The 24097-nt window shown below is 54.6% G+C and overlaps 2 protein-coding genes across 4 annotated transcripts in view; both read right to left on the bottom strand.

Moving 5' to 3' along the window:
• DNAI2 (dynein axonemal intermediate chain 2) overlaps positions 1 to 3145 on the bottom strand; it is a 28124-nt gene extending 24979 nt beyond the window's left edge. For both annotated transcript variants that reach the window (XM_086687937.1, XM_086687938.1), the window contains exon 1: positions 3024 to 3145. The gene's annotated coding sequence lies outside the window, so the exon portion shown is untranslated. The remainder of the gene's footprint in view (positions 1 to 3023) is intronic.
• An 8942-nt stretch (positions 3146 to 12087) lies between these two features.
• The window catches only part of TTYH2 (tweety family member 2), a 37879-nt gene continuing 25869 nt past the window's right edge, over positions 12088 to 24097 (bottom strand). For both annotated transcript variants that reach the window (XM_086687936.1, XM_086687935.1), the window contains exons 7-14: positions 23226 to 23295; positions 22916 to 22971; positions 22528 to 22620; positions 22142 to 22234; positions 20236 to 20378; positions 19366 to 19551; positions 18779 to 18857; positions 12088 to 14043 (exon numbers count right to left, since the gene is read on the bottom strand). In XM_086687936.1, the coding sequence (XP_086544062.1) occupies positions 13963 to 14043; positions 18779 to 18857; positions 19366 to 19551; positions 20236 to 20378; positions 22142 to 22234; positions 22528 to 22620; positions 22916 to 22971; positions 23226 to 23295 (801 nt within the window). In that variant the 3' untranslated portion in view covers positions 12088 to 13962. The remainder of the gene's footprint in view (positions 14044 to 18778; positions 18858 to 19365; positions 19552 to 20235; positions 20379 to 22141; positions 22235 to 22527; positions 22621 to 22915; positions 22972 to 23225; positions 23296 to 24097) is intronic.

Genomic DNA, 24097 nt, shown 5'->3' with positions numbered 1-24097 from the left:
AGCTGCCTCCTCTTACCTCCAAGGCTGCAAGGTGCCAGACCAGTGGGCCATGGCCACTGGCGCCTGAGATGCAAGGCCAAGAGTTATTGTGACAGCCCAGAAGCACTTGCTTGGAGTGGCCTTGGGCCTTGGAGCCGCTGGGGTAGGAGTGAGGGAGTGAAGGTTATCCTAGGCCCCTTTGCATCCACGTATGATGTTCCTCAAAGGCAGCGTCATCCCAGCCTGCTTCCAGCCCCAGAACTGCTCGACCTGAGTCAGACTCACAGGAAACAGGATTTCCCGCTCTTTCTCCTGGTCTGGAAACTCTCTTGTAACCCGGGAAAGGTAGAGGCCATGGCTCGGACAGCAGAGGATGGGAACAGAAACACAAGTGGCAGAAGTTGCCCCAGTGTGTCCATTCTACATGGGCAAGGGTAGGGCCTTGTGAAGACGACGGTCAGTTCTCGCCTTCACCAGCGCCCTGCGGAGGGGCCACAGCACTGCTCCTGGGCCCCCACAGTGACGACGGGCTGCCTGTCTCTCCTTCTGGTAAAAGACACTTGCTGCAAAAGCCAGTTCTCTGGGGACACAAGGAGGCTTAAGAACATGAGGAAACTCCAGGGGCGCAAAAATAGCTCTTTAGCCCAGATCATATGTGAAACAGCTTCGCTTTCCTCCTTGGTTCCTCCCAAGGCCAAGCCAGGGGCGAGAACGGAGGCATTGTTTTCTATCTGGTGGCAGACAGAGGGGACATTTAAAGGCTGGCCCGGTGACGGGAAGACAGCTCATTCAGGGACCCAGAGTGAGCTCTTTCTCCCAAGCCGGCAGGGCCCGAAGATGAATAGCGAGGTCAGAGCGGGGGTCTCAGGAGGTCTCTCCCCGCCCTGGTGAGACAGAGGCCGCCGGCTGCAGAGCTGTCTGCCTGTTGGGGGGGGGGGATGGCAGGGGGGGCTTCCAAGGGAGGCGGGGGCAGTACTGCTGCTCTTTGGGAGTTTGGGGAGGAGGGTCTCCCACCCGTGGGAACCTAGAGACCCAGGGGCAAGCGGGACTCTGCAGTGAGTCCCAAACATAAGAACACGTCTGGCTGGGGACGTGCTGGCGTGAACATCAAAACTGCAACCGTCTCCCGCGTGCCAGGACGGTCAGACTGGGACCTCCAGCAGTTAACAAAAACTCCTCTCGCGTAATGATGAGGCGCACCGTGATTCCTGGAAAGAACTTCCCTCGACTTAAGAGAAAGTGTGTTTTCCAAGCTTGGGTGGGGCTGAGGGAGCCTCAGGGCGGAGGGGCTCTGTTTGGGAGCTTAGTGTAGAGGCAAGAGGAAGGTGGCTGGCCTTCCCTCCGCGCTGGACTCCACGCGATATAGACACAAGAACATTTTCCCTTTCCTTGTGGTCCCTGGGGCAGCCCTTAGTCTTTGTGCCTGGGACTGATGGCCTCTATGTGGCCTCTATGTGGCCTCTATGTGCCCCTGGCTGGGCAGAGGAACACAGGTGGAGAGCTTCCTTCCCTCTTTCTTATGTCCTTGTGCACCTTCTGGAATACGGGGTCCTTCAAATGAGACAGACCTCGCTAGGAATCCACCCTGCCCTCCCTCACCAGGGCATCCCACCAGGGCAATGCTAGGCACACTGGGGTCCACCTGGGGTGAGCTCCAGGTGGAGGGGGAGGACAGGCAGAGGTGGGACGAGGTCCCCAGAACCGAAGGGTGCTGTGTTAGTGGTAACCTGCTCTCCCCACTACAACACTGTCTCCTTGAGGGCAGACTGTGGTCTTTTCATCCATCGTCATCCCCAGTGCCTGGTGCAAGAAGGAGCCCAACACTCCCACTGTGAGCATGCTGAGGGCCAGCAGGGTCCCAGGGCTCTCTCCTAGAACTCTCTCTCCCCTCCTCTTCCTTTTCTGATTGGAAAAACAAAGCAGAGCTAGGGGTGACAGGGGGAATCACAGGGTCTGAACGCCCGGGAATGCACTTCTGTGGTTCAAGAGAGCGTGATCAACTTCGAACGTGTTGCAGGAAGGTGAAACTAAGCGTGTGACCTTGAACGTGGTATCCCAGTGGGCATAAGGGGCGCCTGGGTGGCCCAGTCCTTTAAAAGCATCCGACTCTTGATTTCGGCTCAGGTCGTGATCTCACGGTTTGTGGACTCGAACCCTGCATCCAGCTCTGTGCTGACAGCACGGGGCCTGCTTGGGATTCTGTCTCCCTCTCTCTCTCTGCCCCTCCCCTGCTCGTTTTCTCTCTCTCAAAATAAAAATAAACTAAAAAAAAAAATGTCCCCCTCAGGTTGGGGAGTAAATAAAATCATGCATTTTAGGGGACCTGCTGCCTAGTCTGTGCTCAGTAATTTTGAATTCCCTTCCCTCCTTTCTTTTTTTTTTTTTTAATGTATCTTTTATTTATTTATTTTCCAACATTTATTTATTTTTGGGACAGAGAGAGACAGAGCATGAACGGGGGAGGGGCAGAGAGGGAGACACAGAATCGGAAACAGGCTCCAGGCTCTGAGCCATCAGCCCAGAGCCCGACGCGGGGCTCGAACTCCCGGACCGCGAGATCGTGACCTGGCTGAAGTCGGACGCTTAACCGACTGCGCCACCCAGGCGCCCCTGCCCTTCCCTCCTTTCTTAAGAGAAAGCTCACCTCCCGCCAGTTCAGCCCAGACTCTACTTTCCCGCCAGCCAGCTGTGAACCCTTTAGAGGTCTCCCTCCCTCCAAGAGACCCCGCCAGCCAGCTGTGAACCCTTTAGAGGTCTCCCTCCCTCCAAGAGACCCGGGGGGATCAGGGCCAGACCGACTGGGAGCAGGGGGTGTAGGAGGCAAGGTGACCAGAGCCTGCGTGGTTTGGGGAGTCGCGAGGACTGAGGGCAGCCGGGAGGAATGGGGCGCGGACACCTGGCCCCCCACCCTCCGGCAGAGCTGTCCCAGGAGGCTGCCCCCACGGAGAGTTTCTGGCACTGTCGCTGATTATTACCCTCAGGGGCTCCCTGCTTCACTCTCCTCTCCTCCTCAGCCTCGGCCTCCTCCCGGCCCGCGCCCTTACCCTCGTCCGCTCGCTCGCGTCGCCGCCTGGCCGCGGGCGAAGCACCTGAGACGCCGCCACCGGGCTTCTCCAACGGCTCCGAAGTACGGCGTTTACCCGTTGCCTAGCAACCCCCCCGGCTGGGCCAGGACGCGGGGGCGGAGGGCTCCCCAGAGCACGTGACTGCCCATCCCGCTGCGTCGGAAGCACTCCCTCTTGTGGAAGTCTCCAGAGTCGGGAGAAAAATTAACCAAGCCAATCAAACACTGGCAAGAATAGACGTTTGTGTCATCTCTGCGAAGGTGCTTATCCAAGTCTACAAAAAACGCACCGGGCAAGATCCTGAGACGATGCAAACTATTGTAGACAGCGCCTCGGAAGTCATGCGCCCTGGTTGGTGATGCCGGGCTCTGCTTATTTCCCTGTCGCCTGGCAGGTTGTCTTCCTGTCCCTTCTGTCGGGTCCCTCAACCACTCACTGGGAATTAAAACCCCCCAGTCACCCCTGTGCTACCTTATCCCGGGCACCTCGTGCAATAACCAAGCCCCGGAAAGTGGGGCGGGGTGTTTCCACAGCTTAGCTGCTGGTTGTAAACAGGCAGTAAGTGTTCACTGAATGCATGAATGAATACGACGAAGTTTCTCCTGGGGTTAAGGCAATGAAGCAAGATAATGTAAACGGGGAGCGGGGTATGGGTGGGGGGGGGCGGAGCTAGCTCACGTGGTTTTGAATCCCAGCTGGGCCATTTACTGATCCTATGACCTTGGGAGAGTTACTTTCTAAGACTCAACCTTCTTTAAAAAAAATTTTTTTGGGGGCGCCTGGGTGGCGCAGTCGGTTAAGCGTCCGACTTCAGCCAGGTCACGATCTCGCGGTCCCTGAGTTCGAGCCCCGCGTCAGGCTCTGGGCTGATGGCTCAGAGCCTGGAGCCTGTTTCCCATTCTGTGTCTCCCTCTCTCTCTGCCCCTCCCCCGTTCATGCTCTGTCTCTCTCTGTCCCAAAAATAAATAAACGTTGAAAAAAAAAATAAAATGTTTAAAAAAAAATTTTTTTTTAATGTTTGTTTATTTTTGAAAGAGAGAGAGAGAGGGTGCACGAGCGGGGGAGGGGCGGAGGGGGGGACAGGGGAGATAACAGCAGAAAGCCCGTTTGGGGGTCAAACTCAAGAACTGTGAGATTGTGACCTGAGCTGAAGTTGGACGCTCAACCAACTGAGCCACCCAGGCGCCCCGAGACTCCTGGGGCAGACAGTGACAGAATTGGGAGACACAACTGAGACAACACAGCAGGGTGCCCATGGCTGTCAGCTCTGGACTTCCCATCTCAGGGAATCAGGCTAACCAAGTGTAGGGATGGGTGCTGGAGATCCGGACGGGGGTAGACAGGGGATGTGTCAGCCCCAAAAGTGGGATTTGGGGTTGGAACTGGTCTTGACAAATGGCGGTAAGTCGCAGGGGAAGGCGTGGGGAGAGCATTCCAGATTGGGAGGAGGGCATGGTGTATGCAAGGGAGGGGCATTTGTGATGGAAGGAAGACACTTGGGGGAGGTTGACGCATCATTGTGGCAGGAGTTGACGGTCCCTGTAGGGGAGAAAATCAGAGGAATTTGCAAAGGCCAGCTGGGGCCAGTTTGTGGGGTGTCCTGAGAGGAAGGCTGAGGCATCTGGACAGCTCCCTGTGGGTTTTTGGAGCTGTCAGATTACAGGAAGAAAGCAAATGTCCCCGACTCTGGCTCCCCAACTTCTCCATAGTGTGTCTTCGCCACTAGTCACCTGCCTTTAACTGGGCAGGTGCAACAGAATTCCCAGCACGATGGCACTTTGCCCAAACATACTAACAAGCCCCACAGTGACAGCTGCCACCAACCCCCCCTCCCCTCTCCCCGGCCCTTGCTCCCACCAGCGTCTCTAAGCAAAGGGTTTCCTCGGGGTGGGCGCTGAGGGTGTTGTTGGCGGCTGGGTGCAGGAGCGTCTAAAAGCCCCACCGAACTGGCTTTGTGTGCTCGGAGGCAAATCAGACCCAGACAAAACGTCCAGAAGAAACAGATCGGCTCCACAATGGAGCGCTGGCTGGTTGGGGCTGGAAACATAGGCATCCTCCTCCCCCTCCCCCACCCCCAGCCCTGGAAAGAGGAGACCCTCTGTGCACACATTATTCCCTGGGTGGGGAAGTGGGAAGCAGCGTACCTGCAGCCACCTTTCTCTTGGGATCGCAGTGATTTATTACAGGTTCCCTCCCCCCATCCTTCCCTGCACTCAGAAGGCATCCAGTGCTTCCAACAGCCTTGGGCACCTCTGTTCTCTGGCAGAACAGCCGTCACCCCTTGGCAGGTCTGTCTCAGCCGCGCCGGCCGGGAAAGCCAGCATGAGGTCGTATCATTAGGAGTTTGCACAGGGATCCCGTTAAAAACAATTTTCAATTCTCTCTGATCTCTGCCCAATCACAGGGCAATGGACTCCTGGAATCCTTGGCTGAAGGCGCCCCCCCCATATCCTGCCCCCCCCCCCCAGGCCAGTCCACAATCCATTGCACTGCTGTCTTCCCCCACCTGTTCTTTTTCCGATTTTTTTCTATCAGTGTAAAATACACAGAACACAAAATGTATCACCTTAACCATATTTAAGAGTTCAGTTCAGCAGCATTAAGTGCACTTACAACGTTGGGCCACTGACCATCTCCAGAACTTTTTCATCTTGCATAACTGAAACTCTGTAGCCATGAAACCCTAACTCCCCATTTCCGCCTCCCCCACCTCCTGCCACCCAACAGTCCTACCTTCCGTCCCTATGATTTTGACTACTCTCAGCACCTCAGAAGTGGAATCACACGTTGTCTTTTTGTGATTGGCTTATTTCATTCAGCATAATGTCTTCAAGGTTCAGCTAGGTTGTAGCCGGTGTCAGAATCCTCTTCCTTTTGGGGCGCCTGGATGGCTTAGTCAGTTAGGCATTTGACTTTGGCTCAGGTCATGATCTTAGTTTGAGATCGAACCCCGCATCGGGCTGACAGTGCAGAGCCTGCTTGGAATTCTCTCTTTCTCTCTCTCTGCCTCTCCCTAACTCGCACTCTCTCTCAAAATAAATACATAAACTTAAAAAAAAAAAGAATTTTCGGGGTGCCTGGGCAGCTCAGTCAGTAAGCATCCGACTTCAACTCAGGTCATGATCTCAGGTTCGGGAGTTCGAGCCCCGCGTCGGGCTCTGTGCTGACAGCTCGGAGCCTGGAGCCTGCTTCAGATTCTGTGTCTCCCTCTCTCTCTCTGCTCCTCCCTCGCTCACACTCTCTCTCTCAAAAATAAATAAACGTTAAAAAAATTTTTTTTAGGGGCACCTGGGTGGCTCAGTCGGTTAAGCGACCGACTTTGGCTCAGGTCATGATCTCACGGTCAGTGAGTTCGAGCCCCGCGTCGGGCTCTGTGCTGACAGCTCAGAGCCTGGAGCCTGTTTCAGATTCTGTGTCTCCCTCTCTCTGACCCTCCCCCAGTCATGCTCTGTCTCTCTCTGTCTCAAAAATAAATAAACATTAAAAAAATTTTTTTTTCTAAGAATTTTCTTCCTTTTTAAAGACTGAATAATATTCCATTGCATGTATGCATTGCATTTTGTTTATATCCACAGATGGACACTAGGATTGCTTCCGCTTTTTACTACTCTGAATAATGGTGTTGTGAACGTGGATGCACAAACCTCTCTTCAAAAGTGTGCTTTGGGGTGTCTGCCTGGCTCAGTCGGTGGAGCTTGTGACTCTTGGTCTCGGGGTTGTGAGTTTGAGCCCCACGTGAGGTGTAGAGGTTACTTAAAAATAAAATCTTAATGCCCCTCCCCTGCTCGTGCTCTGTCTCTCTCTCTGTCTCTCAAAGATAAATAAATATTAAAAAATAAAATAAAATCTTAAAAAGAAACGGTGCTTTCAAATCTTTGGGAAGGAGAATTGCTGGATTCTATGGCAACTTTATCTGCTTAATAGAATTTATTAATTTTTCCAAGAGCCACCATACTGTTTTCTACAACAGCTGTGCCATTTTGCATTCCCATTGATAGAGCACAAGGGTTCCGGTTTCTCCACGTCCTTTCCAACAGTTGTTCCTTCCTGTTTCTTTTTTTTTTTAATTTTTTTTTCAACGTTTATTTATTTTTGGGACAGAGAGAGACAGAGCATGAACAGGGGAGGGGCAGAGAGAGAGGGAGACACAGAATCGGAAACAGGCTCCAGGCTCTGAACCATCAGCCCAGAGCCTGACGCGGGGCTCGAACTCCCGGACCGCGAGATCGTGACCTGGCTGAAGTCGGACGCTTAACCGACTGCGCCCCCCAGGCGCCCCTCCTTCCTGTTTCTTGATAGTCACCATCCTAATGGATGGGAGGCAGGACTTTACCATAGCTTTGCTTTGCATTTCCCCAGCGATTAGTGATGGGGAACATGTTTTCATGTGCTTCTTGGCTGTTTGTGTGTCTTCTTTGGAGAAATGTCTACACAAGTCCTTTGTCCAGTTTTGAATCAGGTTTTATTTTGTTATTGTAGGAGCTCTTTATATATTCTGGATATTAATCCCTTATCAGGTACACGATCTGCAAATATTTTCCCCCATTTTATGGGTTGTCTTTTTGCTCTGTTGATAGTGTCTTCTGATGCCTCCAATTAAAACTTTTTCATGAATTAGGGGCACCTGGGTGGCTCAGTCGGTTAAATGTCTGACTTCAGCTCAGGTCATGATCTTACGGTTTGTGACTTCAACCCCCCATCCGGCTCTGTGCTGACAGCTCAGAGCCTGGAGCCTGCTTCAGGTTCTGTGTCTCCCTCTTCTCTCTGCCCCTCCCCTGCTTGCACTCTCTCTCTCAAAAATAAATGAACATTACAAAAAAAATTAAAATTTTTTTTTTCATGAATCCAACTTGTCTATTTTTTCTTTCATTGTCCGTGCCTTTAGGGTCATGCTCCAGAAATCACTACCAAATCTGACGTTGTGAAGTTTTTACCTTATGCTTTCTTCTAAGAGTTTTATAACTTTAGGTCTTATTTTGAGGTCTTTGATCCATTTTTAGCTAATTTTTGCTGTATTTGCTTTTTGGTTAAGAGACCAACCTAATTCTTTTCCATGTAGATATCCAGTTTTTTCTTTTTAAGTTTATTTATTTATTTTGAAAGAGAGAGAGAGAACAGAGGAAGGGAGAGAGAGAGAGAGAGAGAGAGAGAGAGAGAGAATCCCAAATAGGCTGTGTGCCCTCAGTGCACAGAGCCCAATGTGGGGCTTGATCTCGTAAACTGTGAGATCATGACTTGAGCCGAAATCAAGAGTTGGTTGCTCAACCAACTGAACGACGCAGGTGACCTGGATATCCAGTTTTTCCAGCACCTTTTGTTGAAAAGATTGTCCTTTCCCCCATTGAATTACCTTGACCTTGACCTTATTGAAAATCATTTGACCACACATGTGAGAGTTTATTTCTGGACTCTGTTTTACTCTGTTGGTCTCTATGTCTGACATCATGCTAGCATTACTCTCTTTTAATTATTGTAGTTTTGCAGTAAGTTTTGAAATCAGAAGTGTGAGTCCTTCAGCTGTGTTCTTCTTTTTCAAGATCTTTTGCCTATTTGGGGCTTGAGGAGATTCCATATGGATTTTTAGGATGGGTTTTTCTATTTCTGCAAAAAAAAAAAATGTCATTTTTCAATAGGGGTTTTGTTGAGTCTGTAGATCACTTTGGGTAGTATTGACGTCTCAACAATATTGTTTTCCAATCTGCGAACATGGCATGTCTTTCCATTTATTTATTCCTTTAATTTTTTTCCAGCAATGTTTTATAGATTTCATTATACAAGACTTTCATTTCTTTGGCTAATTCTTAAGGGCTTTTGGGGGGGGATACTATTGTAAACATAATTATTTTTTAAATTTCCTTTTCAGATTGTCCACTGTCAGTTTTGATTTACAGAAAACTTGTAAAGGTGGTGCAAAGAGTTCCCATACACCCCTGCTATGGTTGGAATGGTTATGTCCTCCTTGAATTTATATGTTGACATCCTAATGCTCAGTGTGATGGTATTCAGAGGTGAGGCCTTTGGGAAGTGATTAGTCATGAGGAAGGTGGAACTGTTGTAAATGGGATTCCTGCCCTTATAAAAGAGACCCCACGGAATTCCCTAGCCCTTTCTACATGTGAGAACAGAGAAGAGGCACCATCTAGGAGTCAGGAAGCTTTGTCTATTTGTAAACTCTATGAAGTCAAGGCCACGATTGCCTTAGAGACTTCTGTAGTCCCAGGATTTAGAGAAGGTGATGTGCTTAGGTCAGGGGCGAGCAACCTGCAAACTACTTTAAGAGAGAGTAAATATTTTAGGCTGCAGGTTAAGGAGAAAAATCAAAGACATTTCGTAGATACTTATACGACAAGAGAAAAACATCCCCATTGTTGATTAGTGAAATTCAAAATATTATGCTGAGTATACTTTTTTTTTGTAGGACAGGACTGTTGATGAGAACGAAATTCTCTGGAGGGGGGACAACACCTTGTTTCACTGAGACTCAGGATTAGTATTCTCTACTGTCAAAATCAGTTGCAAGTATTTGATTTTTAAAAAAAAAACCATTAAAAAATACAAAAACTGCGCTCACAGAGGCCATACATGGCAACAGGTCAGACTAAGCTCACGGGAGGTAGTTTGCTGGCTCCTGTGATAAGCAATCAATGCATTTTTGAAGGAGGGAAATTGAAATTTGAAAGGGAGAATAAAGGAAAGTAAGTTCTCCTGACCTGGGTACATCCGTCAGGGGGCACCCGAGGCCTCTTGAATGCTGACGGCTCCACCAACACTGTAGAGCCCAGAGGCAGTGATATTGCCCCCAGTTCTTTGAAACACGAGACCCCGAAACGTTAGAGGGGGCGAAAGCGCGGCACAGCACAGTTCAGGGCTCCTGGAGAGGAGTCAGCTTTGGAGAAAGGACCACGCGGTCGCCGCTCTACACGGGGGAGTTGGCCCTGAACGACAGACTCAAACGCACACCTGTTCCCGGCAGAGGCTCCCCTTACAGAGGGCCGGATGTTCATTACTTCCTCTCTGGGAGCAGGTTCCTGGGTCTGGGGTCAGTGCTGTTCAGAGGTGTTTAGAAATGCTAAAGGCTGCGCTGGTGGGCCAGGCGGGCGGAACACGGGCGTGCTGGGCACCCAGGCCCTCTCACCCCACCCCTTTCCCTTGGTGAGAGATTGGTGCAGGCCAAGGCAGGAATGCGGGGGTGAGCGGGTGACACACGTGGGGACCCAAACCACCCTCAGCTGTGCATCCCCACATGGCCTCCTTCCCACTTCATGCAGGGCCTGCCTGCAGCGCGGGTCTCTCTGCAGCTCCCAGAGACAACGAAAGCCCCCAAAGTGAATCTCATCTGAGCATTGAACTGCAGTTACCTTTAAAGAAAGAATCAGATGGGAGGCGGGGGCGCCTGGGTGGCTCAGTCGGTTGAGCATCTGACTCTTGATTTCAGCTCAGGTCAGGATCTCAAGGTCTGTGGGATCGAGCCCCGCATTGGGCTCTGCGCGGGCAGCACAGAGGCTACTTGGGATCCTCTGTCTCCCCCTTTCTCTGCCCCTCCCGTGCTCGCTCTTGTGTGCTTCTCTCTCTCTCAAAACTAAAGAAACATTTAAAAGAAATCAGATTGGTTTCTCCACTGCTTCAAGCCTTTTCCCCAGTGCTCTTGGTTTCCTGAGACGAGGGAGAAAGGTGACTCTACACGGGGTGGGGGAAACATTCCTATTTGAGAAACGCCCTAGTCCTGATGCTCAGCTTTGAGGGATGCAGAGTTCTGAGTCTGGCATGTTCTGTGGTACACAGCCCTCTGTATCACACCTCAAGTGCTCCCAAAGGATGCATAATCTACTCCCTTCAGGAAGTTCCTTGCAAGGCAGCCACTTCTGGGAGCCTAGCTGCCGAACACAAGGGTCAACAGCGACACAGGGCCACGGGCAGAGAGCTGGAGCCTGCCCTATGAAGGGTACAGAGCATCTCAGTGCTCCAGCCCAGAGGGATGGTGAAGTTTAATTAACAATTCACATAACTATCTGGGACAGTCCTCAGTACACTGCAGGTGCTCAATAAATGCCACTACTTATTACTAGCAACATTAAGAGCACTGACCTTCAGGGGGAACTTGGGAGAAAGACTGGGGCGGGGGAAACAAGGCCTGTCCTTGGTCCTGAAGAGTAGCTGGAGGCCACACGAGAGGTCCTGTGACGTTCCTTCAATAGTCCTGTCTTGGGGCGCCTGGGTGGCTCAGCCGGTTAAGTGCCCGACCTCGGCTCAGGTCATGATCTCACGGGTCGTGAGTTCGAGCCCCGCGTCGGGCCCTGTGCTGACAGCTCAGAGCCTGGAGCCTGCTTCGGATTCTGCGTCTCCCTCTCTTTCTGCCCCTCCCCCACTCATGCTCTGTCTCTCAAAAATAAACAAACATTAAAAACAAGTTAAAAAATAACGTTCAAGGGGCGCCTGGGTGGCGCAGTCGGTTGAGCGTCCGACTTCAGCCAGGTCACGATCTCGCGGTCCGTGAGTTCGAGCCCCGCATCAGGCTCTGGGCTGATGGCTCGGAGCCTGGAGCCTGTTTCTGATTCTGTGTCTCCCTCTCTCTCTGCCCCTCCCCCATTCATGCTGTTTCTCTCTGTCCCAAAAAAAAAAAAAAAAAAAAAAGTTGAAAAAAAAATAACGTTCAAGAAAAAAATCATCCCGTCTTTCTTTTTTTTTTTTTTTTTAATTTTTTTTTTCAACGTTTTTTATTTATTTTTGGGACAGAGAGAGACAGAGCATGAACGGGGGAGGGGCAGAGAGAGAGGGAGACACAGAATCGGAAACAGGCTCCAGGCTCCGAGCCATCAGCCCAGAGCCTGATGCGGGGCTCCAACTCACGGACCGCGAGATTGTGACCTGGCTGAAGTCGGACGCTCAACCGACTGCGCCACCCAGGCGCCCCTCATCCCGTCTTTCAATCCTTGCACTGAAGTCACTGAAATCTGCCGAGAAGCCCTCCCCACCAAAACCCAGCTGGAAGGGAGCGCTCGGTGCCCCTGTCACTCCCGCAGCAGAGGCAGTTAGACGGAGTGCATGCTTTAGTACAAGTGGTTTATTTCTCCCCAGGTGAGGGCGCACATGTACCAAGCAGAAGTGTGCCCACCTGGCTCCTTCAGGAACCACCCGAAGGATTCTAGTTTAGTTTACATGCATTAAAAACAACTCTACAGTTGCCAACCACAAAATGTTAAGAAGCAACATCTTGACACCGCGGAGTTCCTATCTGCGTGCGACGTGGCCCCACACAGATATATTTACGGTACACGGGATGTCGAGGTTAACGCAGGTAAGACAGGAGTCCTGGATGCCCCGTGGCTCTGTTCTGTCCTGGGGCCGGGGCTGGGCGTGGACAGCCACTCTGCTGTGAGTGTTTTGATGGCAAAGTGGCTCTCCCCAAACGGAAATGGAGCCCTGGTTCCAAGCCACGCCTCCCCACGCCCCTGGCTTCGGGTGGGCAAGGCTGTGGGGGTTCAGTGTCTCGCACTCTGAGTTGACAGGAGATTAGAAGCACCAGAGACCCTAACCCTGGATCCTCAGCAGGCAGGATGGTGGGTCATTATTTCCTCCTGGCCAACAAGCTCCTTCTCAGCGAGCAGGTACATCCCAGGACAACGGGATGGGTCCGGGGTTGGGGGGATTAAAGAGGCCCGTCTCAGGTCAAGACACAGTCGTCTCATTTTGCTAAAACCTTTTACCGCAAACTTGCTCAAAGACAAAAGGGAGGGGCAAATTCACATGGGCATTCCCCGGAACAGGGGACTCTGGTCAGCTGTCCCTCTTTGCTTCCTTCCTGTTTTAAAGGGCCTCCTCTCCGACTGGGATGAACCCACATCCCCATCGAGCAGCAGCTCGGGACAGCGTGTCTCACTTATCTTGTACTTTGTTTCAAAACCCTCCCTCCCTGCAGATGCTTAAAGACCTGGCTGATGCCAGACAAATCTGCAGCCGGGGGTAAGGAGTGAGCCCCAAGTCTACTGTAAAAACTGGATGTGCTGTGAGCTTCAATTCTTTGGATAATCAAAGTATTCAAAACACTGGGAGGAAAAAAAAGTTAAAGTCGCTTTCAGAGTGTCTATTAATACCTGAGACTGTCCCTACCTGCGGCGAACCAACTCACAGCATCGATTCTGGAACGGAGGAGAGGCGGGGAAGGGCGCAAAGGGTGAGCAGAGAGTGGCTGCTGTTACCCACACTGCCCCCGGCTCTCACCTACGAGGAGCCTACGAGGGACGAAGCTGTGGTCCCCCAGCCCGGGGACCACCCACCACACAGCCTCTCCAACACCTTCCCTCTGTGGTCCAGGGAGAGTCCATCTGGCGGCTCCGGGGCACTGATTTGGACAGTGTCTCGTCTCATCAGGGACATCACCTCCCTTAGAGGCATCTCCTGATCAGCTCTTCCGTTTTTATCCCCGGGAAAATGCCGCCCATCAGCCGGGCCGCTGAGGGGAGAGAGGGACTCAGGGAGGGTGGTCACCCGGACTTCTGGCCGTGTTAGCAAGAGGCACGGTCCTGGCAATGAGAACCATACAGCTCTCAGGTGGTGACGCCCGACCCTCTTTACTGCCGCTCCCCAACTGGCGAGGGTGGGATGTGGGGGTGAGCAGAACGAGGCTCCCCGCTTCGGCGTGGCGAAGCACCTGCGGGCGTTTCCGGTGTGGACAGGAGGGCAGAGGAGGGAGGGGCTGGCCCGAGTCACGGGTCTTCTGTCCGCCTGGGCCTTTGGTCAGAAATCTCAGCCAAGGCCGGGCTGACTCTCCCTGCTTCTCTGCAGCCCCAGGAGCCTGCCAATCCCGTGGTCCTGCGTCCAGTCTCCAGACGCCTTTGGTTTCTATTGAAGAAATGCGTGCGTTGGCATTAATTAAAAACCAAAACAGATCAAGGAGGCAGGGACGTCTGCGGAACGCGTGTTAGGCTGGAAACTCATTCCCGTAGTGCCTCAGGTGCTCATCCGCCACGGACAGGTAGGTGGCCCTCATGCTGGGAGAATACTGTGGGAGAGAGGGGGAGGGGACGAGTCAGAACAGGGTCACCTGTTACAGTGAAATCAGATCGTACTAGCAAAGGGGCCGGGGCTTCTCAGGGAGCGGGGGCCGGGCCAGTCTTTATCACAGGCATCGTGGGGACTGGCCGACACCAGAGTGGCTTGGGCAGGCTTCACTGCTGGCCATGCTTCCGGTCCCGGGGCCATCAGGACGTCTGGCTTCCAGCATCAGATGGGAGATGTACACACAGACCAGCCACCCTCCCTCTGCTATGGCTGCCACGTCCACTCCAGGCCACACCACCGCCACTGGGGACAGCGTCGGGGTGCACCAAGGCACTGGGAACCTGGTTCAAATCCCGGTTATGCATTTTACTCATCCCCTGACCTTGGCTGAGGCTTTCCAACCTCTGCGAGCCTCAGTTTCCACATCTGCAGTCAGGGACCTAAGAGCACCAGGCAGTAACCGTGCAAGAACGAGATACTATAAAACAGGCAAGACACCTCACACAGCGCATCTCACACACTTGGCCCGACGTTACAAACACCTGGGAGCCTAACAGTTCCTGATGCTCGGGCCACGCCCACCAGTTTTGTTTTGTTTTGTTTTGTTTTTGAGGTAAAACCCACATAACAAAATTAACCACCTTCAAGTGCCACCAGCACTTTTTTTAAAGTTTATTTAGTGTTGAGAGAGAGAGAAAGAGTGAGAGAGACCACAAGTGGGGGAGGAGCAGAGAGAGAGAGAGGGAGACACAGAATCGGAGGCAGGCTCCAGGCTCCGAGCTGTCAGCACAGAGCCCGACGCGGGGCTCAAACCTACAAACTGTGAGATCACGACCTGAGCCGAAGTCGGACGCTTAACCCACTGAGTCACCCAGGGGCCCCGCCATCAGCGTGTTTTCAAAAAGCTCTTCCAAATGCAGCCAAGTCGGAGAAGCAGTGACCTAACACAAAGTGTGCTCAACGGACGTTCGTTAGCGACTGCTCGGGGAGCACAGGCCTCCAGCTGGAGGGGCGGCGGGGATGGGTGCTGGGGCTCTTTAACCCAGCGGTTCTTAACCATTTCGCAACGTCTAAGACATTTCTGGTCATCACACCTGGGGGGTAGGGAGAGTGGGCAGAGGCCAGGGATGGAGGTAAACATCCTACAGCGCCCAGGACAGCCGCCCCCCACAGAAGGACCCAGCCCGTCAGTAGAGTGGGGGAGGAAGCCTGCTTCAGACTGTGGGGGCTTCTCCAACCTGCAGCCCCAGCTTTCCCCGTGAACCCATTAGAAACGCAGATTTCCCGAATCAGAAACAGGCTGGGCCCAGGATCAGGGCGCCTGGGTGGCTCAGGAGGTTAGGTGTCTGACTTTAGCTTGGGTCACGATCTCACGGTTCCTGAGTTCGAACCCTGTGTCGGGTTCTCTGCTGTCAGCACAGAGCCTGCTTTGGATCCTTTGTCCCCCTCTCTCTTCCCCACTCCCCTGCTCTCTCTCTCTCTCAAAAATAAACATTAAAAACAAAAACAAAACAAAAAACAGGCTGGGCCCAGGACCCTGTGTTGCAACATGTCCCCCGGGAGATTCTGATGCACACTCGAGTCTGAGCATCTCTCCCTCGAAGCACTGTTTCCCGAAGTTCCTTGATGATAAGGATCACCTGGCTGCTCGATGCACTTAGAACTTCCCAGGTGCCTTCCCTGGACAGTCTGCATCAGTGAGTCTGGACTGAAGTCCTGGGATCAGTATTTTTCACAATTGCCTGGGTCACTTGTGTCCGTCAAATCGAGGACACGGTGCCTGAGAGGGAAGCAGGGATTCCTGGAAGGTGGAGCCTGGGGAAAGGCACATTTCCAGCCAATGGAACAGGCTGTACCTTCGGACTGTCTTGCTTGCTATCACCCCGGGCAGTGAAATCCCCATCTGTCCCAGAGCTGGAGCCGGCAGAGGGAGGGGTGCATCTATACGTCAAACTCGCCATTAGCCGAGTGCTGATGAATATTTGGAGCAGGCACAGGGGGAGGGCAGGGAGTGGCAGGTGCGAGGTCTATGGGGGTGCACGTCCACACACGCTGGGGGTTCCTAGGTGGGCAGCACCTGTAGATGCCTCCTCGTGCCCCTTGCCACTTGCACGGCAGGAGGTGGGGGTCGAGCTGGGTGGGCTGGGTAGCCAACTCGGCCAAAGCTCTAAGAGGCCCTAAGCAGGTCTTAATTCTAGGGAGGAAGGTGAATTCTGTCCTTGAGCCTTGCAAATAAAGTCAGCCCTTGATTATCTCTGCTAATGGCAGGGAGAGTGGCCCGGATCTTTCAAAACAGAAGGTAATCCCCAAATCATTTTTATTTGGCATCACAGCGCACGGACTAATTCCTCATTCCCAGCAGCAGATCGCCCCTAATTATGTTTCGCTGAGATTACAATTAATATCAATCTGCATTCCTGGGTCTACAGCAGCTGGTAGGAGGAAGAGGAACCCAGGAGGCTTCTGGGTAGAGAAAGCCAGGTTGAGATTTAAACGGTGCCTACTCTGAATGCTGGCTTCCATTAGCCCGCGGTCCCTCCCTGAGGACCCCAGAAGCGAGAGCTAGGCCTGGGTCTAGGGCTGTGCGTAAAAAGGAGGGCAGGTGAGGTGCTCTGGGCAAAAAGAGCAAGGTGGGGCCGTGGGCGGGGCGGGGTTTCTCAATGTCCCAAAAGTGGACATTTGGGGCCAGATCATTCTCAGTTGGGCTGAGCAGCATCCCTGGCCTTTGCCCACTAGGTGGCGGTAGCACCTGCTCCCCTCCCCCACCACCCCCAAGTTGTGACAACCCCAAATGCCTCCTGACAGGCCAGATGTCCCCTGGGGGCAGAACTGCCCCAGGGTGAGCCGCTCAAAGCTATGGTTCAAGTGCCACCTGCTGCACAGGACTCCCTCGGATCCCACACAGCAGCAGGGACAGGTCCCACCTCCAGGTCCCAAAGCACTTATTACAAGAGCCGCGTTTTTGAGCCCGTCCCGCTGCAGGTTATGCACTTCCTGAAGACCCGGCTGGGTCCCCACCTCTCCCCTGCCCCCCTCCCCCCCCCCAGAACAGCACTGTGGTTTCCACCGCAAGCACCACCTGTGTTTGGGGCTGACTTGCTGGATATGCGCGTGTGTGAGCACCAGGGCCCGGGCGTGTGTCATTGGCCCCATGTCCTTGGGTCCCCAGCAGCAGCCGCTCTAGTTTACCGGCTGGATGGCCCCTTCCAAACCCCTTGAATTAAAATGCCTTGTCCAGGGGCGCCTGGGTGGCTCCGTCAGTTGAGCATCCGACATCGGCTCGGGTCATGATCTCACGGTTTGTGAGTTCGAGCCCCGGGTCGGGCTCTCTGCTGTCAGCGCGGAGCCTGCTTGGGGGATCGTCTGTCCCCCACTCTCTCTGCCCCTCCTCCGCCTTGCACACGCTTTCTCTCTCTCTCTCAAAAAATAAACATTAAGAAAATAAGTAAATGCCCTCTCCAGCCAAGTGGAGGCAAAGGACACTTTAACGGACACCGGGCTCAAGAACTGTGCTGCAACCCCACCCATCACAGACTTCCGGCCTTGCTTTCCACTCGCCACCCCGGCCCCCCATCTCTTACAGATGCCGCAGCTAGTGGAGAAGGTGGCGGCGGGAGGGAGCGGGCGGGACGGCGGAGAGTAGGGGTGGAGCAAGCGGAGCCCTCTTAGAGCATCTACGCACCACACAGACACGCGTTTACAGTGACCGAGTCCTCCAACGCCCGCCACCACCGTGGGGTGTGTGCTATTATCATGCCCGTTCTACGGGTGGGGAAACTGAGGCACATAGAGGCGAAGTGCCTGTCTAAGGTCACAGAGGTCAGAAGCAGTGAGCTGGTGTGAACCCGGGCATCTGGCACAGGAGTCTGTGTCCTTGGATCCCATGGTCTACTGGCTCTGCTCGAAGCGATCTATCTGTCTCAGCCAGGATTCCTGCGGCCCCCACACTTCTCTGGGAGAGGACAGAGTCTTTTCTTTCCAATATGCACCCCCTCGCGCCACAGGCTCCTTTCCCGATGCTGAGTCTCGGTCCCCTGGCTGGAAGCGGGCGTGGGCCAGAGGCACAGGCCCCATTCAGGTACCAGCTGAGCAGGGTTAAGGAAGGCTGGTGTCCCAGACATTGCACCGCAGGGCTCCACCCCACAGCCCACGGTGAAAGGCTAAACACCATCGGAGAGCAGAACAATTTCCTTGGAGCAGAAAGGGACGCTCTCTCTTACTTACATTATTTCGTTCAGCAAACTCATCACTGCAAATTATTTCTCTGTCCCTTTGAGATGCATATAAACCTTTTTAAGGGCTAAACCAGGCTCTTGCCAGCTTTGCAATCCAGGAATGTTTTCTTAAGGGCCTGGGAGCCACCTCTTTGGAAGGTAACCATCAAGGACTGCCCCCATCTCTGTGGCAATGAGCGACGCTGAGGGCCACCCTAACTGGCATCCATTCGGGATGGACTAGTGTGACAGAGGCGCTGTGCGGTCCTCTTGCCTGGGGACAAGCGTGCACGGGGGTGAGGCTGTCTGGCTACATGGGGGTGAGCTTTCTGTCTTTGCAATGTCTTTAGCAGATTGCCAGCGATGTGCATGGCAGTCCAGGTTTAATGCTTACTTAGTAACAAAATTGTTTCACTTTTTCTACCTTTGGGGAGGGGATTCACCAGGTTGAGGGGAGGTCTTATCTGTCGTCACTTCCCCAACAAGGGCCTAGCTCTGACTTTGCCCGGGAGCCCAGGTTACCGTGGGAGGAGGGGAGCCTCTTCCGATGAGCGGAACGTTCTCGTAGCGTGGGTTACCGCCGAAGAGCATGGCCTGGTTCCTGTGGGCCGAGAGGACAGCTCAGGACGGGGAGGCGCGGGGGTGGGGGTGGGGGCACTTGGATTTCTCCAGGAGGGGCCCGCGGATGCGCATGTGCAAGCACGGGGTGGAAATGGACCTGGGGGAACTGTGGGCAGGAATATAAGGGAAAGAGCCCTCAGAGAGCCCAGGGGAGAAGCTGCGGGTGGGGCACCAGGGGCCAGGAGCATCGTGGCCCGGAGAAAGGCAGCTTCTGGGCCCTGCGATCTGCCCTGAGGGCAAGGCTTGGCATCTACAGGGGTGCACATGTACTGGGGTGGCTAGATGGCCCCCGGGGGCCTTCCCACCAGGCACCTCTGGCTGCAGCCGGGGGACCACGGCTGGCCTTGGATGCCTTCCTCCCAACCCGGTTCTCTGGTACCCAAATGTGCTCCAGATCCAGCTCCCCTAGGGCTGGGGCGGGGGGAGGGGTGGCGGTGCTGCCCCAGCTGCGATGTGTCGAGACATGTACAGGGGGAGCCCTGCCGTACATGTATTCCGAGACTGGGGCGTTGGAGATGGTCTGTGCTGGGGGCTGCAGGCTGGTCTGGCTGCCCAGGCCGCTGCTGTAGCTGCAGAAGCTTCGAAGCTGCCCCCGAGGGGGGTTGTGAGCGGCGATGCGTCGGGCCTGGGGGTTGAAAGGGTCATCACCGTCGATGTCATCATAGTCTCTGTCCCTAGAACGACATACAGGACACGACTGGCCGTGAGAGCCTGGACTCAGAGGCAGCGGGGTCCCGGCTGGCTTCCCAGGCTTTGCTCCCAGGACCCTCTCTTGCCACACGCGTGTGTCTCCGTCAGGTTCCTGAAACACACGGTCTTCAGGCCTGCCTCACACAGATCACTCCACCTGTTCCCAGCTTCACATCCACCTCCTCCAGGCAGCCCGCCATGCTGACCCCGTCACACTGACCCTCCCTGCCCTGCTTCCTTTTGTCCAATCTGCCCACAGGCACTGAAAGACCTCATCTCTATCTGCTTCATGAAAATGTAGGTGCCCCACTACCGGGGCTATAATCTACCCTTCTGGGTATTTTGGAAGCGCCCCTCCAGCATCCAGAGCCCTCATGATCTCGCGTCACAAAGCCCTTCAGAGGAAGAGAGGACGAGGAAGGGGCGCCAGGTGGGGGTATGACACTGTCACCATGCTCTCGGCTCCGCTCCTGCCCCGGGCCCTTGGAACCTCCTTTTGGGGGTCTGTCTGGACTCTCAGGGAAGCTTCTGCAGAAATCCAGCCAGCCTGTTGGGGCTGAATGCCTGGAACCCCTGCGGCCATCGTTCGGCCCAGGTTATCGGCTCTGGGCGCAGTCACAGAGCAGAGCCTCCTGCGTGCTCCCTCAGGAAGCCCCCTGGCAGCCCACCTGGTGGTAAAGTGCTTCCAGGCCCGCGGCCCCGCGCAGATCATGGTGGAAAAGGCCAGGGCGGCCAGGAGGGAGAAGAGGCCGAGGTAGAGCAAGCCCTCGATGCCGTCGTAGCAAATGCCAGCAAGAGCGTCCAGGTAGTCCTGGAGGAGGAGGAGGAGGAGGGACACGTTGCTGGAAGGCGGGTCAGGGCACGCCTGGGGTCTGAGCTCACTTCTGGTGGCCCCTCTCCCCGAGCCTCGGCCGGGGATCGTCTCTATCCCGAGCGCTTTTTGTACAGCCACTAAGGGTCCACACTCTGGAGCCCGACAGAAGGGCTTTTGGGGTTCACTCCATAAGCGTCTGCTGACCGCCTACTGTGTGCTAGGCACGTGAGGGTCGGGGTCGGCTCCGAGCGAGAAGACAGACACGGCTGCAGGACGGGAGAGCCAGAAGACAGGAGACATTTATGCTAAGACCAGCATGGCCAGAAGGAGTGGATTGTGCCTTGAGCAGATGGGGGAAGGGGGCACGGGTGACATGTTTGGGAAAGAGGAAAAAGGGCCAGAAGGAGACGGGATGGGGGGGGGGGGCGCCAGTTCCTGCTAGGCCTTGCAGGCAAGTGAGGAGCTTGCTTTTTATCAGTAAGTGATGAGATTCGAGAGAAGGGACGCGACCCAACTGGCTTTTACAAAGACCACTGTGGTTGCTGTGTGTGAAAGGTCATGGAAGGTCAGGGGGCGAGAAAAGGCTGGAGACCAGTTAGGAGGCCACGGCCGTCACCCAGGGGAGCAGGGCGGTGCTTGGGTCGTGGCAGAAGCGGGGAGGGAGAGAGAAGTGGACGGGTGCAAACGCATACTTGAGAGTCTAGATGCTAGGATTTGCTGAGGGAATGGATGTGGGTGGTGCAGAGGGAGAGAGGGTACGTGCCAACGTCCAAACCCAAGCCCTTGACCTAACAGCCTGGAACCTTCAGTGAGCCACTTTACAAATACACACGCATATAGGGGCGCCTGGGGGGCTCAGTCGGTTAAGCATCCGACTTCGGCTCAGGTCATGATCTCACAGTTCGTGGGTTCCGGTCCCACATCGCGCTCTGTGCTGACGGCTCGGAGCCTGGAGCCCGCTTCGGATTCTGTGTCTCCCTCTCTCTCTGCCCCTCCCTGCTCGCACTCTGTCCCTCTGGCTCTCTCAAAAGTACATAAACATTTAAAAAAAAAGATATCCATATATAAATATCTATCTGTCCGCACATGCACAGTTTCCTTTTCTATAAGACTGCCCACGAAATAACACGTATTTGACAATTTTTTTTTTTTTTTGAGACAGAGAGAGACAGAGCATGAACGGGGGAGGGTCAGAGAGAGGGAGACACAAAATCCGAAACAGGCTCCAGGCTCTGAGCTGTCAGCACAGAGCCCGACGCGGGGCTCGAACTCACGGACCACGAGATCGTGATCTGAGCCGAAGTCGGCCGCTTAACCGACTGAGCCACCCAGGCGCCCCCGTATTTGACAATATTAACCGTGACAACTGAATGGCTTATGGGTACAGACTGTACGGAACAAGGGTGCGCAGAATCAAGGGCTCACTACATGGAGCTGTGATCGTTATAGGACTCTCCGTGCTAAATCCATATGGAATGTGAGAAGTGTCCACACACCCTGGCTTAGTGCTTGGGGTGAGGGGAGCTCACCCCCCCCAGAGTGTTCCCTGCATTCGGGGCTGTGTGATATGCCAATTCTTGGAGAGGCAACCCTGGAAATGAGCAAGGAATGTTCACTTGCAGCCGGGGAGATGGACGGTTGACCAGATGGCCGGGGAGTCTGGCCGATGGAGAGTCTCTATGGGCTGCTCTCTGGGAGAATGTGGCCGGCGGGGGTGCCCCCGTCCTGCTTGCCGCCCAGTGCCCCCCCCACCCCAGCACCTTGTGCAGCCCTCGGCAATCCAGCATGGCTGTCAGCTGGTGAAGGCCGGACTCCGACGAGTTCAACAGGAGCTGGATTCCGAGCAGGTCTTTCTGAAGCAGGAAGAGGCAAACACACGGACAGGCAGAGAGACGGAGAATGAGCGGTGGGGGAGGGCTTGTGGATAAAACCTCAGAGAGCGGCGTGTGCAAAGAGGCCTTTAGAGCCAGAGGGAGGAGGGGGACTAGACCCCTGGGGAGGGGAGTGCTCTCCACAGCCTGGCTCTGCAAAGCCATGGGGTCCAGAAGGGGTGAGGTAGAGCGGGGAGGAGGGGAGAAGGGTTGTCGGGGTCTAGCTGGGGCTCCCCCTGTTCCGGCACGGATCCGGGGGGAGGCAGCCGCCTTACCTCCGCCGTGGGGAAGAGGGGCACGGCAAACTGTAGCAGACCGGCCACCTGGATCTGCATGGTGGTGAGCGAGCGCTGGAAGATGGTCAGTGCCTGGCCAGGAGAGACCGCAGCCCTGCCGTGAGACTCCCCTTCCCAGGCGCTGTTCCCCGGCAGTCCTGCCCCCTAGCGTCCCTGATCCCGGCCCTTCCCCTCATCCCTCAGGTTTCGCGGGAGCAGCACGGTCCCCTGGCTTCCTGCTACTCAAGGTGTGGTCCTTGGATAAGCGGCATCGGCCTCGCAATGAAGCCAAAAGCACACAGCCACCTACACCTTACTGGTTGGTGTTGGGGCTTGGGGTCAAGGGGGGGGCGGTAGGCAGGGCGAGGACGGGGCAAGGTGGGCATACCTGCTGGAAGGGGCTGCTTACGCTCTGACTGCAATATAGGTAGTAACGGGTCACCTCTGCAAGGCAAAGGCGTCGGCATCAGGCAGGAGCTCACAGGTGACCGGACCGTCATCCATCCTCAGTGGTGAAGCCAACCCCCAAACTCCCAAAGGAGGGCGCTTCTATGAAATGGCCCAGAGGTCCAGCTGGACCTGAGGTTGGGGGGTGGGGAAGGGTAGAGGACTACAGGGCCGAAAGGTACGGTTCGCCGTAGGCCTGGTCTGAGTATTTAGAGCCGCTCTTGACAATACAGGGCCCGAGGGGGGGTTACCTGTGCGGATGTGGTCCTCTGTGATGTTCAGGATGAAGGTGTCGGGAGCTGAGCAGAAGTCACTGGTGCCCTGAGCCAGAGAGAGACGGGAGGGTAGAGGAAAGTTACGACACCGGGGTCCCGGCTGGAGTCAGGCACCCTCGGCCCCAGCCGCTCGGACCCCTCCGCTCAGTCCTGGGTGGAAAGCAACAGGCAGGAGCCAACTTCCCTGGGCCTGAATCCTGGCTCTGCCCCTTCCTAGCTCGGTAAGTCTGGACAGTGACTTACTCTTTCTGTGTCTCAGCTGCCTCGTCAATAACACGGAGAGGAAAACGCTATCCACCTTAAGAATTAATCTGTGTAAAACACCCCGGGTGTTTAATGACCCTGGCTTGGTCATTAAGCGTCTGACATGGCCCAGGCCGTGCAGCGTTGGTGGCATAGTGGTGAGCATAGCTGCCTTCCATTAAGCATCTGACTTTGGCCCGGGGCCACGACGTCACAGTTCGTGAGTTCGAGCCCCGCTTCGGGTGAGCCCCGCTTCTCTCTCCCTCCCTCTTGCTCTCTCTGCCCCTCATCCACTTGCGCCCTCTCTCTCAAAAAATTAAAATCGATCCATCAATCCAACACCCAGAAAAGTGACTGGCGGACAGCCAGCACTTGGCATTGTTACTGCTCTTTATTTCTCAGTGCCTGGGATGGACCTGAGGGGTCCGTGAACCTGCAAGACGTGTGATGGGGATTTCCTGCACCATGGCCATTGCTGACCTCTGTTGTAGTTTTGTCTTGCTGTTACTAAGCCCCACATGCTTTTGGGGTGTCAATCTATGAAGCGTCCCCCGGACTCTCTTCCTAAAGGATTCTGTTGGCATCGGATCCACCTCTGAGCCTTT

Source organism: Puma concolor, chromosome E1, assembly GCF_028749965.1.
Source record: "Puma concolor isolate L17-30 chromosome E1, mPumCon1.1.hap2, whole genome shotgun sequence".
NCBI lineage: Eukaryota > Metazoa > Chordata > Mammalia > Carnivora > Felidae > Puma > Puma concolor.
This window is presented reverse-complemented; position numbering and strand designations above follow the sequence as displayed.